This window comes from Cynocephalus volans, chromosome 16, assembly GCF_027409185.1.
Source record: "Cynocephalus volans isolate mCynVol1 chromosome 16, mCynVol1.pri, whole genome shotgun sequence".
NCBI lineage: Eukaryota > Metazoa > Chordata > Mammalia > Dermoptera > Cynocephalidae > Cynocephalus > Cynocephalus volans.
Genome location: NC_084475.1, coordinates 20,716,150 through 20,732,839, shown reverse-complemented (window position 1 = coordinate 20,732,839; position 16,690 = coordinate 20,716,150). Strand labels below are relative to the sequence as shown.

General features: G+C 41.6%; 1 protein-coding gene across 1 annotated transcript in view; it reads right to left on the bottom strand.

Annotated features, from left to right (window-relative positions):
- The window catches only part of RPTOR (regulatory associated protein of MTOR complex 1), a 417,690-nt gene extending 403,384 nt beyond the window's left edge, over window positions 1–14,306 (bottom strand). Inside the window, exon 1 of the mRNA XM_063080629.1 lies at window positions 13,350–14,306. Coding sequence (XP_062936699.1) covers window positions 13,350–13,511 — 162 coding nt within the window. The 5' untranslated portion in view covers window positions 13,512–14,306. The remainder of the gene's footprint in view (window positions 1–13,349) is intronic.
- Between the last annotated feature and the right edge of the window lie 2,384 nt (window positions 14,307–16,690).

The window sequence follows — 16,690 nt, the reverse complement described above, 5'->3', positions numbered from 1 at the left end:
CAGAATATTCATTCTTCTCATCAGCACATGGATCATTCTCCAGGATAGATCACATATTAGGTCACAAATCAAGTCTCAATAAATTCAAAAAAATTGGAATTATCCCATGTATCTTCTCAGACCACAATGGATTAAAACTAGAAATGAATAACAAACAAAACTCTGGAAACTATACAAACACATGGAAATTAAACAGCATTCTACTTAATGACATATAGGTCCAAGAAGAAATCAAGCAGGATATCAAAAAATTTATTGAAACTAATAAAATTAAGATACATCATACCAAAACCTGTGGGATACTGCAAAAGCAGTATTAAAGGGGAAATTTATTGCATTAAATGCTCACCTCAGAAGAATGGAAAGATGGCAAGTGAACAACCTAACACTTCACCTTAAAGAACTAGAAAAACAAGAACAATCCAAACCTAAAGTTAGCAGACGGAAGGAAATCATTAAGGATCAGAGCAGAACTGAATGAAATTGAAAACCAAATAACAATTCAAAAGATCAACGAATCAAAAAGTTGGTTTTTTGAAAAGATAAATAAAATTGACAAACCATTAGCATGGCTAACAAAAAAAAGAAGAGAGAAGATTCAAATAACAAAAATTAGAAATGAAAAAGGCGATATTACAACTGATTCATCTGAAATACAAGGAATCATTCGAGACTACTATAAACAACTATACGCCAACAAATTTGAAAATCTGGAGGAAATGGATAAATTTCTGGACACACACAAGCTCCCAAAACTGAACCATGAAGATGTAGAAAATTTGAACAGACCAATAACAATAAAGGAGATTGAAGCTGTTATCAGAAGGCTCCCAACAAAGAAAAGCCCAGGACCAGATGGATTCACAGCAGAATTTTACCAAACATTCAAAGAGGAATTGACACCGATTCTTTACAAACTATTCCAAAAGATTGAAATGGACGCAAATCTCCCAAACTCATTCTATGAAGCAAACATCATCCTGATACCAAAACCAGGTAAAGATATAACCAAAAAAGAAAACTACAGGCCGATATCCTTGATGAATATAGATGCAAAAATCCTCACTAAAATACTAGCAAACAGAATACAGCAACACATACGTAAAATTATTCATCACGATCAAGTGGGATTCATCCCAGGGATGCAAGGTTGGTTCAACATACGCAAATCAATAAATGTGATACACCATATTAATAAAGTCAAACACAAGGACCATATGATCATCTCTATAGATGCTGAAAAAGCATTTGATAAAGTTCAGCACTCATTCTTGACAAAGACCCTCTATAAGTTAGGTATAGAGGGAAAGTATCTCAACGTAATTATAGCCATATATGACAAACCCACTGCCAATATCATCCTGAATGGGGAAAAGCTGAAAGCTTTTCCTTTAAGAACAGGAACTAGACAAGGATGCCCACTCTCACCACTCCTATTCAACATAGTGTTGGAAGTACTAGCCAGAGCAATCAGAGAAGAGAAGGAAATAAAGGGCATCCAGATTGGAAAAGATGAAGTCAAACTGTCCCTGTTTGCAGATGACATGATCCTATATATCGAACAGCCTAAAACCTCTACAAAAAAAACTCCTGGAATTGATAAATGATTTCAGCACAGTAGCAGGATACAAAACCAACACACAAAAATCAGTAGCATTTCTTTTCTCCAATAGTGAACATGCAGAATGAGAAATCAAGAAAGCCTGCCCATTTACAATAGCCACCAAAAAAATAAAATACTTAGGAATTGAGTTAACCAAGGAGGTGAAAAATCTCTATAATGAGAACTACAAAACACTGCTGAGAGAAATTTGAGAGGATACAAGAAGATGGAAAGATATCCCATGCTCTTGGATTGGAAGAATCAACATAGTGAAAATGTCCATACTATCCAAAGTGATATACAAATTCAATGCAATCCCCATCAAAATTCCAAAGACATTTTTCTCAGTAATGGAAAAAACTATCCAGACATTTATGTGGAACAATAAAAGACCACGCATAGCCAAAGCAATGCTGAGCAAAAAAAATAAAGCTGGAGGCATAACACTACCTGACTTGAAGCTATACTACAAAGCTATAATAACCAAAACAGTATGGTACTGGCATTAAAAACAGACACACTGACCAATGGAATAGAATAGAGAATCCAGAAATCAACCCACACACTTACTTCCATCTGATCTTTGACAAAGGCACCAAGCCTATTCACTGGGGAAGGGACTGCCTCTTCAGCAAATGGTGCTGGGATAACTGGATATCCATATGCAGGAGAATGAAATTAGATCCATACCTCTCACCGTATACTAAAATCAACTCAAAATGGATTAAGGATTTAAATATACACCCTGAAACAATAAAACTTCTTAAAGAAAACATAGGAGAAACACTTCAGGAAATAGGACTGGACACAGACTTCATGAATATGACCCCAAAAGCATGGGTAAGCAAAGGAAAAATAAACAAATGGGATTATATCAAACTAAAAAGCTTCTGCACAGGAAAAGAAACAATTAACAGAGTTAAAAGACAACCAACAGAGTGGGAGAAAATATTTGCAAAATATACATCTGACAAAGGATTAATATCCAGAATATATAAGGAACTCAAACAACTTTACAAGAAAAAAACAAGCAACCCAATTTTAAAATGGGCAAAAGAGCTAAGTAGGCATTTCTCTAAGGAAGATATACAAATGGCCAACAGACATATGAAAAAATGCTCAACATCACTCAGCATCCGGGAAATGCAAATCAAAACCACACTGAGATACCATCTAACCCCAGTTAGGATGGCTAAAATCCAAAAGACTCTGAACGATAAATGCTGGCGAGGTTGCGGAGAAAAAGGAACTCTCATACATTGTTGGTGGGACTGCAAAATGGTGCAGCCTCTATGGAAAATGGTATGGAGGTTCCTCAAACAATTGCAGATAGATCTACCATACGACCCAGCTATCCCACTGTTGGGAATATACCCAGAGGAATGGAAATCATCAAGTCGAAGGTATACTTGTTCCCCAATGTTCATCGCAGCACTCTTTACAATAGCCAAGAGTTGGAACCAGCCCAAATGTCCATCATCAGATGAGTGGATACGGAAAATGTGGTACATCTACACAATGGAATACTACTCAGCTATAAAAACGAATGAAATACTGCCATTTGCAACAACATGGATGGACCTTGAGAGAATTATATTAAGTGAAACAAGTCAGGCACAGAAAGAGAAATACCACATGTTCTCACTTATTGGTGGGAGCTAAAAATTAATATATAAATTCACACACACACACACACACACACACACACACACACAAATACAAACCGGGGGCGGGGGGAGAAGATATAACAACCACAATTACTTGAAGTTGATATGACAAGCAAACAGAGGGGACATTGGTGGTGGGGAGGAGAGGAGGGAGGAGGGAGGGAGGTTTTGGTGATGGGCAACAATAATCAGCCACAATGTATATCGGCAAAATAAAATTAAAAATAAATAAACAAACAAACAAATAAATAAAACAATGTACCAATGACTTAGTGGGTTTGCTTTCCCATGTGTTAGAGTTTAGCAATCAGGAGACTCCCTCTGGTGCATTCCAGCTGGAACCGATGAGTGAAGGAGGACAGTGGAGCTATGCTCACGGCTGGGGAGGAAATGGCAAGCATGGAAGGTGGAGAGTGGGATGCCCTGTGTCAAGACAGCAAAGAGAACGAAGGCTGAGGACAGGGGGAGGGGGAGCCAGTGCTTCATGGGGACAGAGTTTCAGCTGAGAAAGTGAAACAGTTCTGGAGATGAACGGTGGTGATGGCTGCACCACACTGTAAATGTACTTGATGCCACTAACTGTGCACTTAAAAATGGTTAAAATAGGGGCTGGCAGGATAGGTCAGTCAGTCAGAGTGCAGCCCTGTAACACCAAGGTCAAGGGTTTGGATCCCCACACAGGCCAGCCAACAACAACAAAAAAAAGCAAAAAGGGGTTAAAATGGCAAATTTTACCACGATTATTAAAAAAAAAAGCAAGGTCAAGAAATTCTATGAAAAGCTGAAAAACTCCTTAAAGTAGGTTACATAAACCTGACCACTACACACAATGAGTGATCCTGGATGGGGAGAGGGGCAGAAATTGCTAATAAAGTGCGCATTACTGGGACAGACATTAATGTAACTGTACATTAATAGTAGTACTATGTCAGGGATAAATGTCCTGATTTTCACAACTATTCTGTGGTTACCTAAGAGAATGTCCTTGTTCCTAGGAGATACACACAAGTATTTAGCAGTAAAGGGGGACAGTGTCTCCAACTTCAGTGGTTCGGGGAAAAACGACATATTTACACATGTAGCTAGAGGAAGATAAAGCAAGGGAGGCAAAACTAAGTAACTGGTGAATGTGGATAAAGGGCATAAGGAAGTTCATTACACTATCCTCACAATTTTCTGTAAGTTTAGAATTATATCAGAACCTTAAAAATATAAAATAGTGCTAGTCAAGAACAAAAGACATCTGAAAAAAATACGTATGGCTGGATAAAATCGAAACTTGTCATCAGTGACTACCTCCTCTTCAGCTGTTTCCTGTTCTGCCTCTGAAGGCATGAAAATTCTTGGCAGATTCACAACTACCACTACCTGACAAGTTTAAGTACCTGACAGTACCTGGTTCACAAACACATTTAAGGCATTAACATATAATGCCAAATATTTACGGAATGGCATTTTCTATATATTTAATCAGACGTAAAAGAAAAAAGCATCAAACTTCAGCTCTACTGCAACAAATATTGTAGATGACCAAAATACCTTTTTAATGTCTTGAATAAAAGGAGGATAGAGTTACAAACCTGGAGGACACCATCTATATATAATCCCCATGCTATCTTGTTAAAATTCTAGCTTTAGAATTATACAAGGTGATAATGAGGTGGAAATATTCTTATCCATTTCAGGACTCTTCCACAGCATGTTGTTCAAAATGGAACACAGCACATTTTTTAGGGCAGGTTTTAAAAAAAGGTAGGTCGTCTCTTTGTGACTCCTGAGACTCATATGAGACAGGCTAATGAAAAGTCCATATGCTTCAAGTGCAAATAAAGAGAGTAACTACACCAGCTGAGAGGACACCTGGTTCACAAACTCCACCCACTCTTTAACCCCCGAATTCTAACCAGATTCTACTGATTCTACCTTCTCCAAATCAGTAGAATCCATGTCCTGTGCTCCATCCCTACTGCAGTGGCCTCTTTTGGGGTCCTTGTGGTTTCTCAACTGGATTACCACAACACCCTATACCTGGTGTTCCCACCTCCAAATCCCCGACTCCACCCACAGCCAATAAGATCTTTTTTTTTTTTTTTTTTTAAACATGACCAGTAAGGGTAAAGATCTTAACCCTTGACTTGGTGTTGTCAGCACCACACTCTCCCGAGTGAGCTAACCGGCCATCCCTATATAGGGATCCAAACCCGTGGTCTTGGTGTTATCAGCACCACACTCTCCCAAGTGAGCCACGGGCCGGCCCTGCCAATAAGATCTTTAGAAACACAAACCCATGTATGACAGTCCCCATCTTAACTCCTGAAACAGCTTCCATCACCAACCACATTAAGTCATTGGTGCTGAGTTTCACGCTGGTCAATGAGCATGATTTATATGTTTCACAAATGTAGCTCAACACAAATGATTTACTTATGTAATATAAAATCAAGGTGTTCCAGGTAAACACTAAGATTGACACTTATGGGCTACCCAGTTAACTCAGTTGGTTAGAGCATGGTGTCAATAACACCAGGGTCAAGGGTTCAGGTCCCCGTACTGGCCAGCCACTAAAGGACTGACACTTATAATAGTGTATTATAATTAGGTGCTGACATGTCTATCTGTCCTCCTAGACAACAGGGCCTTGGGGGGCAAGCACCCTACAAGTGAGCACTCAACCAGTCCCCTCCTTGCAGACTGGGTCACGTTCCTCCACTCACAGAACAACTTCCTCCTGGGTGAGAGGTGGTGCGTCTCCTCTCTCTGGACACACACTAGAAGTCTGGAGGAAGAGGAGGCCCTGACAATGGCTACACATTGGGCACCTGCCTTCACCATCACACAGGCTCTTCAAAAACTCAGTCCCAGCCCCAGGTCTGGAGACCAACAGTTCCCAACGCCAGAACAGAAAGAGTGCAACAGCAGGTTAGGTCCTCTAGGTGTCTCAATCACAGTTCATTCACATCACTGACATTTCTTTTTTTTTTTTTTTTCAAAGATGACCGGTAAGGGGATCTTAACCCTTGACTTGGTGTTGTCAGCACCACGCTCAGCCAGTGAGCGAACCGGCCATCCCTGTATGGGATCCAAACCCGTGGCCTTGGTGTTATCAGCACCACACTCTCCCGAGTGAGCCACAGGCCGGCCCACATCACTGACATTTCTGGCCAACCACTTGGTAACTGCGAGCCCTTCTTCCTGGTTTAAGTTTGGTGCTCCCTTTCTCTTAACTACACTAACCATTCTCAGACTTCTGACAGCAGGCCCCTTTACACTTGTAAAGATGCTTGAATGAGAAGTGTGGCGGAAAAAAGACTCTTGAAGGCCCCCCCAAGAGCTTCTCTTATGAATTACATTTATCAACACTTTCCATATTATAGTATAAAACAGAAAGAAAAATTTAACATATATATGAATTCATTTGAAAATAATTATAAGCTCATTATATATTCAAATAACATAATTCTATGAAAACTAACAATATTTTCAAAAAATTGTTAGACCAGCAGCACTATTTTACATTTTTGCAAATGTCTTTGATATCTAACTTCTCATATTTATTTCCACTCAATCTGTTCTGATATGTTGTCTTGCTTGAAGTATATGAGGAAAATCCGGCCTCACAAAGATAAGTAGTTAGAAAGAGGAGTATCAGAACATCCAAATAATTGAGAATATTCTTCTTTGATATTACATCAAAACTCAGTAAGTAATAGTTTCTTAAAGGTTTGTTGCAATCTGAGTTGGAAATAAAAAAGAATATCTAATCTATCTGAAATCCTATCAATGAGCATTTTGTATCCTATTATATTGAAATCCATTGGTTTAACTTTGCATGGATCTTTTTTTACCTACGGATGATTTTGTAATACTGGGTACTGGTCATTCAGAAATATTGGTTCACTGAATTATGCATATGTCCCAAATGTGGACACTTCATTCTACAATAGCCAAAAATAAATCATATTCATTAACATCACCATGATCTCATCAGAAAAGTCTTTAAGTATTGGGAAGTTGTCAAGCTTACAGTGCCAATTACAAGTTTTCCAAGACTCTAACTTTTACTTGCAAGCTCAAATTTTATCACTGGCAACAAATATTGTCAGTTGTTTTCCTGGAATTGACAGCTCGCTAGGTTCATTTTCGAGAATATGACTGCCAAATACCCAAGCCTGAATACCCAGAGTTGTCCTGCCAGTCCTCCTCACACCATGAGGGCACACAGTGTCCATGAACACAGCAGCTGGTGGCTCACAGCCCACAAGTGCTTCTCCTCCAGACAGCCACCAAATGCACATGCAGTGGGAAGGTCACCATGCACAGTATAAAAAGGTATGTGCCCAAGAGTTGAGGTTCAATAAAACTAATCATTTTCACTGCTTTATCAAGGACATTCTCTGAGGTTCAATAAAACTAATCATTTTCACTGCTTTATCAAGGACATTCTCAAGTGAAACTAGAATTTTTTTTTTCCTTTTTTTTTCATGCAAGCACCTGGCAAAGAAACAATAACTACTGGTACTGTTTGGCACCACTGTCTTGATCCATACTAGGATGCCAGATGTTTTACCCACCATCCCTTGTGCACCATCAGTGTAGGTATCAACACAGTGGAAAAGGCCAATAATGTCGTCTGTTACTAGGAAAATAGTTTTGACCTCATGGACCCCTGGAAGGGTCTTTGGGAACCGCAGGAGCACTCTGGGAGCACAGTGAGCTAGGCTACACCTGTGCATTGCTCTCAGCCTGTTTAATGTTTGTCCACCGTCTGTTTCTGCATCACTACCACCACTCACGTTATCGTCCCAATATATTTTGTTTTAAACCCCATGACCTTTCACTGTGAATTTTTCAGTTGAGACATTATGATACCGTTTAGTTTTGGTTTTTTTTAACTAGGCTTTTTTCTCAAGTTCCACTTCATCTCATTGCTACACATGTAACTTATGCAACTTTAGGCAAGCAATTTAATTAAAGCCTGTTTCTTCATCAATAACATGGAGATAATCCCTAAGTAACTTACAGTGCTGCTGAGCCTTCAAAGTGATGATCCATGTGGAAGCCCCTTGTAAACTATTCATTTTTTCATCAGTACATTTTTATTGAATCCCTACTACGTGCCAAGCACTACATGCCTATGGACTAAAAAGCTCACTTCTGGGGGACGGAGAATGGAGAAAAATATCAGAGAAATAAAGAGCGATCCCAAGTGATTGGGAGTGACTGGGTAGCTGCTGCAGATGAGGTGACTGGGGAGGCCTCTCTGAGGAAGTAACCTAACATTCCAGGCGTTTCTACCCAAGAAGCAAAAAAGCCAGTAGAGGCTAGATCACGAAGGCTTTGCAAACCAAGGAGAGGAGTTTGCATTCTACTTCAAGCACTGAGAAAGCCAGTGGAGAGCACCAGTAAGGAAGTATCGAAACCTCATTTACACTTTTAAAAGATCCCTCTGATGATTATGCGAAGAATTGGTTGTAGGGCATGAGTGGTTGTAGGGAGACCAGTCAGGACATGACTGTACTCATCCAGACAAGAGATGGTGGCTGCATGGACTAGGATCACTGCGGTGGAGATGAATGAAGCAGTCCAATATAAATATGCTTTGGGTCTGGCCGGTTAGCTCAGTTGGTTACAGTGTGGTGGTGATAGCACCAAGGTGCAGGATTCAATCCCTACACTGGCCAGCTGCTGACAGGTTCCACTGCTTAACTGGAATGGGCAACAAGGACAGGAAGAGTAAAGAATTAAGGGTAAACTCTAGATCTGCGGCTTGAACAACTGAGTGGGTGGTGGTTGTGGTTATGTTGTGACAGAGAAAACTATGGCAAAGCAGACAATCAGGGATCTGAGGCAGGCCTTTCAGGGCGGGTCAGACCTAAGATCGGGGGCTTGAGGTCACTGGCATGTGAACAGCATTTAAAACCACAGGCCTAGATGAGATCAGCTAGGGAGGCGCACACACAAAACAGAGAAAGGGGTCCAAGATCAAGTCCTTGGTGCTCCCACATTTAGATGTCAAATAGCAAAGGAGACTGAGAAGGAAAAATTGGTGACCTAAAAGGAAAATCTGGAGTTTTATGAAGACACAGAAGCAAGCGAGGAAAGAGTTTCATGATGGAGGGAGTGGCCAACTGTGTGGAATGCTGCCAAAGGTCAAATAAGCCAAGGACAAAGAAGGGACCTTTAGATTAGCAGCAAATGATGACCATGTTGAGAGCAGTCTTGGTGGAGTGGAACAGCCTGATTGGAGTAGATTGAGGAGATGAGGTGAGGTGAGGTGAGTAGGAGCAACATGCGATTATAAAGTATTACTGTTTACCCTTGCTTGAAGGACAATCTAAACATTGTAACACCTGTGTATTAGTTTAATGTACCTACTCTGCTTCCTCCATGGCTTGTTCAAAGTATGGCTACAAAGCCATACACTGCACCTAGAGACTGGCCTAGGAAACAGGCTTCCTTATTTCATAGGTACATCTACACACATGCAGACACAGCGTGTCTGTTGGTGGTCTGACACATGTGTAGACAAAGCAGGTCTGTCAGTGGTTCTATATGTGTAGAAATAGCATGTCTGTCCTACACGTGTGTAGAAATAGTGTCTGTCAATGGTCCTACATGCATGTAGACATAGTGTGTCCATCAGTGGTTTCTTTCAGAGCAATAGCTCTCTGGTTCCATCCCAAATATTCCAGGCAAAAGATCCAAAACCAGCAGGCTGGCTGGTTAGCTCACTTGCTTTAGAGCATGGTGCTGATAACACCAAAGTCCAAGGTTCTATCCCCGTACCAGGCAAAAGCCAAAAAAAAAAAAAAAAATGAAGATCAATTATCCCCACCTGCCCACTTTCCAGTGGGAAAATGAACTCTATGATAACTATAAAGTAGCATAGTAAAACACAATGGGGAGATACATTCATCTAACAGTAACTTAGCACATTCAAGCACCACATAATGACATTTCAGTCAATACCAGACCACATATATGACAGTAATCCCATCAGGTTATAATGGAGATGAAAAACTCCTATCACTTAGTGATGCCAGAGCTGAGGTAACACTGTAGTTTAGATATTTTTCTGTGTTTAGATATTTTACATACACAAATACCATTGTGTTACAGTTGCCTACGGCATTCAGCATAGTCACATGTTGGCCGGGTCTGTAGCCTAGGAGCAGCAGGCTACACCATGCAGCCTAGGTGCGTGCAGTAGGCCATACCATTCTGGTTTGTGCAAGTGCACCCTACGATGTTCGCATGAAGACTGAATCACCTAACAATGCATTTCTCAGATGTATTCCCAGTCATTAAGCAATGCATAACAGTAATTAAAATGTGGTAATAGTGGCACTTGAAAACCAGGACTATTCAAAACAAAGATTATAGGAATGCCAACTGAGAGTGGACATGTGCTGTAGCTCTGGAAGGATGCTGAATGCTGAGTGACAGAAAAACTTCTTGGAGTCATCAGTCAACTTGAGGAAAAATTTCAATTTTAGGAACCTGTAATAAGGCCGCTACGTAAGACACCAGTAAGTAATCATTAATTTATATACAGAATAAAATTATATGGGCTTACATATTAATCACAGGATGAAGCAAAAACTGAGCTTGCATTTAGGACAGTCAATGCCACTAGGAACTGGTCAGTGTCGCTCCTGGTACAGTACAACCAGGCCCACACGTGTTGCTTTATAAAAATGCTGCCCCATTAGACTTCTGGAGGCCACCTCCCGCACGGTGGGACAGTTTGGTCTGGAGGCCTGGGTGCTACAGCTTTCCAGAGTCAGAGCGGCTGCCTAGAGTTGCCATAATAGAGTAGAAGTCACACAAGTAACCCACTAGCCAAAACCGTGCCCCAAATGAACTTTGTTTAGCCTGCAGTGTTGGACTGCACTGTGTTCTGTAACATCTGAATTAGTACCAATACTCAAAAATTGGAAGACTTCACATTAAAAAACAAAAAAGTTTTCTGGCTTCTCAAAGAAAAAGAGAGAGAGAGAGACGTGGCCAAGGTCCAGCCGCCCCTTCACCTGTGACATATATACTCCAGAGCCCTACTGTTCCCACCCTCCAGAAAATCCACCAGACACCGAGTCAAATGCCACCGGCGTTTGTCTTTGAACATCTGCCGTTATTCTCAATTCTGGCCTGTTTCATTTATTTATGCTACTTTCCAACTCTTTGTATCATTTGAATTTGCAACCTTTGTCCTAGTATGGTGTACTGGAAAGGTCCCCTCAGGGTCTGACATGAGGAAGGAGACTACAGGGCTCTTTAAGATGACAAACTCTCACAAACTTTAAAAATGGTACCTGCTAATTTTCTTCTTCATTGAACAATTTGCAAAGGTGGGTTACAGCAAACTTCTTCCCTTGCTCTTTTCTAAGTATCAATCTCAGTAGTTACTAAGATTTACAGAACTTTTGTTTCTCTTAATAACCTGTAAAGCACTTATCGGGAACTGTTGATCATTTATAAATTAATGTTTTAATTAAAAGGCCAAAACATATGCAGTAACCAGTTCTGAACAGTTTGAACATAGGTATAGGGTAGCAGAGGGAACCACAATTCAAAAGAACAACCAAAAAAAAATTGCCCTCCAATTGCTTAAAGTGTGATATTGAAAACACCAAGGTCCAGGGTTTGATTCCTGTACTGGCCAGCCAACAACAACAACAAAAAAAAAAAAAAAAAAAGTCCTCCAAACAGAATTAAAAAGTGATTAGACAGAGTTGCTTTAAAGTAAATTTCTTTTCAGGCTGGCCAGTAAGCTCAGTTGGTTAGAGCACGGTGCTGATAACACCAAGGTCCCTGTACCAGTCAGCCGCCAAAAAAAAAAAAAAGGAAAAAACACCAAAAAAATAAAGTAAGTTGCTTTTCATATATGCATAGCATCCACAAAAGCTTTTAACTACATAATTAGTACTAAAGATGTCCATAAGACAGACTTTATACAACCCCTCCCAATGGCCGATTAGTTTTACTCCTTAATGCTTTTGGATAAAATAAACTTTCCTAACTTTTTAAAAGTTAGCCAAATCAATAACTGAAGCATTGGTCACTAGTGACTGAATGGCTAGAATTACCATAAGTGTTCTTATATAAGTTCAAAATCATATACTAAAAAATAATAATCTTCTATAAACATATACATAAGCCTAACGGAAATCACGTAGTAACACCAACTGCCCCCTTTATACCACTGAATGTTCAAATAAATAAAAGCAGCTTGGAAGGAAAAATAAATCGCAAAAAGACAAATTAAAGTGTGCATAGACGTAGTTACCACCCTTTTGCTTTGGAGACCAGAAAATAGATGGTGGTTGATGAAGGGCAGATTCAACAAAATTGGCTGTTTTCCTACCACTGCTTGTGAGTTACTGTCCACGCTCCAACATCATGAGGACCCCCTAAAACTTGGACCCAAGTTCCTAACTCCACTATTGAAGAAATTTTGTCTCCAAGTTACGGCAACAGGACACCACACAAAAGGAGGAGAGCCTGGCTTCAAGAGAAATTGTTTAGAAGACTAGAATGAAGTTCACTGTAACTTTAAAATAACTTTGCATTAATTTGTTACTAGCTGAACATTTTCTAGTAATCTTGTTTCCTAGCATACTATATCAGATTTCTGCACTTCACCCAGCTCGGATATTAAAAAAGTAGACTAACCACAAAAGTAGACTAACCACGTGGGTACAAGGGTTAGGTCCCACGTTGTCTTTCCCCTATGTTAACAGCACTAAGAATATCAAAGAGCATGTAAATACTTGCAATGCTGCATTTTCGAATTTGCTTAACTTTTCTTGTCTGACTTGGAACTCTGTTTCAACTTAATTAACACTATCTAGTTAATAAAGACTAACCAAAACAGCCTTTCCCATTTTTTCAACCAAAAATTGGAGTCTGAAATGTCTCTTGCTTTTCAGTTGACTCGCAGCATGTGGCTGGGAAAAAAAATACCGGCGTTTTCCCAAGGAAACTCTTCTGGCTCTAAACTCTCTTCGTTTAAAAAACAAAAACAAACAAACAAAAAAAAACCCGACCAAGTCCAAGGGGAGCCGTCGGAATCCACTTACCCGATCCTTCATCCTCCAGCTCTGAGCTAAGGACTTGGAGCCTTCGATTTTCTCACAGTGCCTCTTCTTCATAAAAGCCAAAGGCAGGTTCCAGTCCGTAAGGTCGGCCTCATCTTCCTCCCCGAGTCCCAGAAGAGGCGACTGCAGCATTTCGGACTCCATTGCGGGGGGAGGAGGTGGAGGAGTCCTTGGCAACAAGCGCTCGAGAACCTCCAGCCTTAAAAACTAGTTTGTACCAGAATTGGTGAAATAAGAAATAGAAAAAAAGGGGAGTCGTAAAATAAATGAACGGAGAGGTTGCGGAGACCCGTACTCGGACACAAGTCTGAGATCCTATGTCTAACTCTGCGCGGGAAGTCGAAGGCGGGTGGGAAGAGCTGGTGGGGACTGGGGCAGCCCGCGAAGTTCCGCACAGACACACACACCCTCAGGCCCCAAGCCACTGGCTGCTTCTGAGGCTGCACGGTCCCGGAGGGGCCGCGAGCGGAGCTGTCAAAAGCGTGAGAGACTTGAGGCCTCACGGTGACCCTGCTCTCGGCCTCCGACGCCTCAGCAGATCCCAGGACAGGCCAGCCGCCCGCTCTCGGTGCCGGTTCGCCGACTGGGCCGCCTGGGCTGAGGTCTCCGGCCGAGAGAAACAGGTTCAGAGCACCTCGGATGTCCTCCGGCCGCTCTCAGCCCTGCGGGTCCCGCACTCGCCTGAGCTGCTGCAACCAGAGCCAGGACCGGCCCATCGTGCTCGCCCGCAGCCGGTTCCTCAGCCCCGGGTCCGCGAGGCCTGGCTGGTCCTGGCCTCCGACTCCGTGGATCTCTCCTGCCTGAGAACGAGTCCTGAGAAACGGCCGACGTGGACTCCCGGAGAAAATAGATAATGTGGGCTTTTCGGGTGAAGGGAGTTTTGCCCTCTGGTTTGGAGCTGCAGTAAAACTCTCATCAGCACATCAAGGAGGACGCCATCTTGCCAAGGCCCAGAATGCATCACGATCTACGGCGTGGCCTGCGGGCCAAACCTCCTCCGAGAGTTCTCGCTGCGCTTCCCAGGATGCGGCAATGGCCCCGCCCCCGTTACCTCGGTGACGGCAATCAGGCTTTCCCTAGTTTAGCGCCACTCGTTCAGCGGGTGTGTTTTATTGAAGTCAATCCTACGAATGAAATTATGTCGATGTAATTAAAAAATATATATTTTTATTATTACAAATGGAGCCACATGCTTCTGAAATTAAAGGAATCGACCGCTGTGTTTCTTCCAGATTTTGAAAAGGCGGCAAAAGCTTCAGCAAGAATCGTTGACTAGTACATTTCTGGGTTTTTGTTTTTTTGCAGCTGGCTTAGTATGAGGAACACGAACCTGTAACCTTGGGATTGATAATGCTGTGTGCTAACCAGCTGAGCTAACCAGCCAACCCTCCCGGATGCTGTTACCAAAAAAGTTTTTTCACTCATAGTATCCTCCATCCTAGACCAGGTTTTCCTTTTTTTTTTTTTTTTCCATTTTTTTTATTGAAACATAATTGATTGTGGGGTACAGAGTTTACTATCCATACTGTGTACAATATGTAATGATCAAATCAGGATAATTAGCATATCCATCATTACAAAACGTTCTTGTGTCCATTTTTTTTTTTTTAAAGATGACCGGTAAGGGGATCTTAACCCTTGACTTGGTGTTGTCAGCACCACGCTCACCCAGTGAGCAAACCGGCCATCCCTATATGGGATCCGAACCTGTGGCCTTGGTGTTATCAGCACCGCACTCTCCCGAGTGAGACACAGGCCGGCCCCCCAAAACGTTCTTGTGTCCATTTAACCAATTTCTCAGTAACCTCCTTCCTCCTCCCCTTTTCCCACCTCAGATTTTCTTTTTAATGTTTCATTGAAAACCAAGTGAAAAAATAATTTCATCGATTACAACTTTTTGTTTAACCCATCTTGTTTTCTGAGCAGTTTATTCTTATTTTGATATGGCCTCATGTGAAAATGACTAAAAGTTCTTGATTTCTATGTGTGGAGGCAAGCCTCTTTCATTACTTTATTTCTCTACCTCAATTTGGTAAATTTTGCTTATTTACAATGGGTGGAGAATTGTGTTAGGTGCAGCAGGGAATATAAAACCCAGTGCAGCATGCCATGCCTGCCTTGGATAACATGGGTGTCTACTGAGACACACATGTAGCCATCAGAGAGAGCAGAAAAGGGGACAAAGTGGCTCATCTCTGTGCGTTTGGGCTTTGATATCAGGCACACCTGGCTTCGAGTCTTGACTATATCACTTGCATCTCTGTGACCTTGGTCAATCCCTTAGCTCAGTCTTAGTTTCTTCATCTATAAAACTGGGATAATAATATCCATCTTGAGGGATAAAATTAACTTGTGAAGGTGTCTAGTTTATAGTGAGTACCCAATAAATGCTAGCAATGATCTGTTCTATTGCTACAGTGCAAGCTAGCAATGCTGTGTGCCTTTTTAATCTAAAGCCTCAGCTTGGGCTCTAGTAGACAACCTGTCTCTCAGTGTGGTTTCCCAGGGCTTTGACACAATGTGGCAGTCCATATCAAAATGCTTATGGTGTCCGTGTTCCTTTCAACATGACAGTGAATAGTGCGATCCCAGATCTTTCTCACCCAGCACATAGCAAGTGTTTAATAAAAGTTCTCACATTAAATTGTTATTATTCCAAACATTCATTCAGTTATTACATCCCACTGAGCTCAGTTCTCCCATTGAAACTCAAGGCAAATTCACTAAAACACAGAAGAGAGCTAAACCTTCCTTTCCCCTGCCCTCTGTGTTGGCAGAGAGAATATCCCCACAGTCACCAGCAGAAATTTCAGGGCTGCAGGGTCTTAAGAAGACCCTATTCTCGTCTGAAGCCAATAAAATAACTCCTGCCTCTGCCTTGTCACCCTGCCCATCTTGCCACCCTCCAGGAGGGCAAGTGCCCCCCCCAGGCTGTGGATAGACCCATTCCAGCCACTCTGCAGGAAGCCACAGTTACAGAAAAGCAGCATTGGTAAATCCATTCATTCCTAATTAGCTCTGTGGCCTGGGAAACCCCACTAAATCTGTCTGAAACCCAGTTTCCTCATCAATAAAGTCTGTGGCCTTGGGAGAGCCACTTACCTCATCTGATATTCTAAGTGAAGGTAGTCAATGAGCCCATTGGAGTCCACACCTGGCAGGTGGTCAGAATCACCCATGTTATGGATTGAATTGTGTCCCCTCAAAAGTTTAATATGTTGGGGGGAAGAAAAAAAAGTTTAATATGTTGGAGGATTGGTCCCCACTGTGACAGTGTTCAGAGGGTGGGAAGTCCTATTATGGTAATTGGAAGGTGGGGCCTT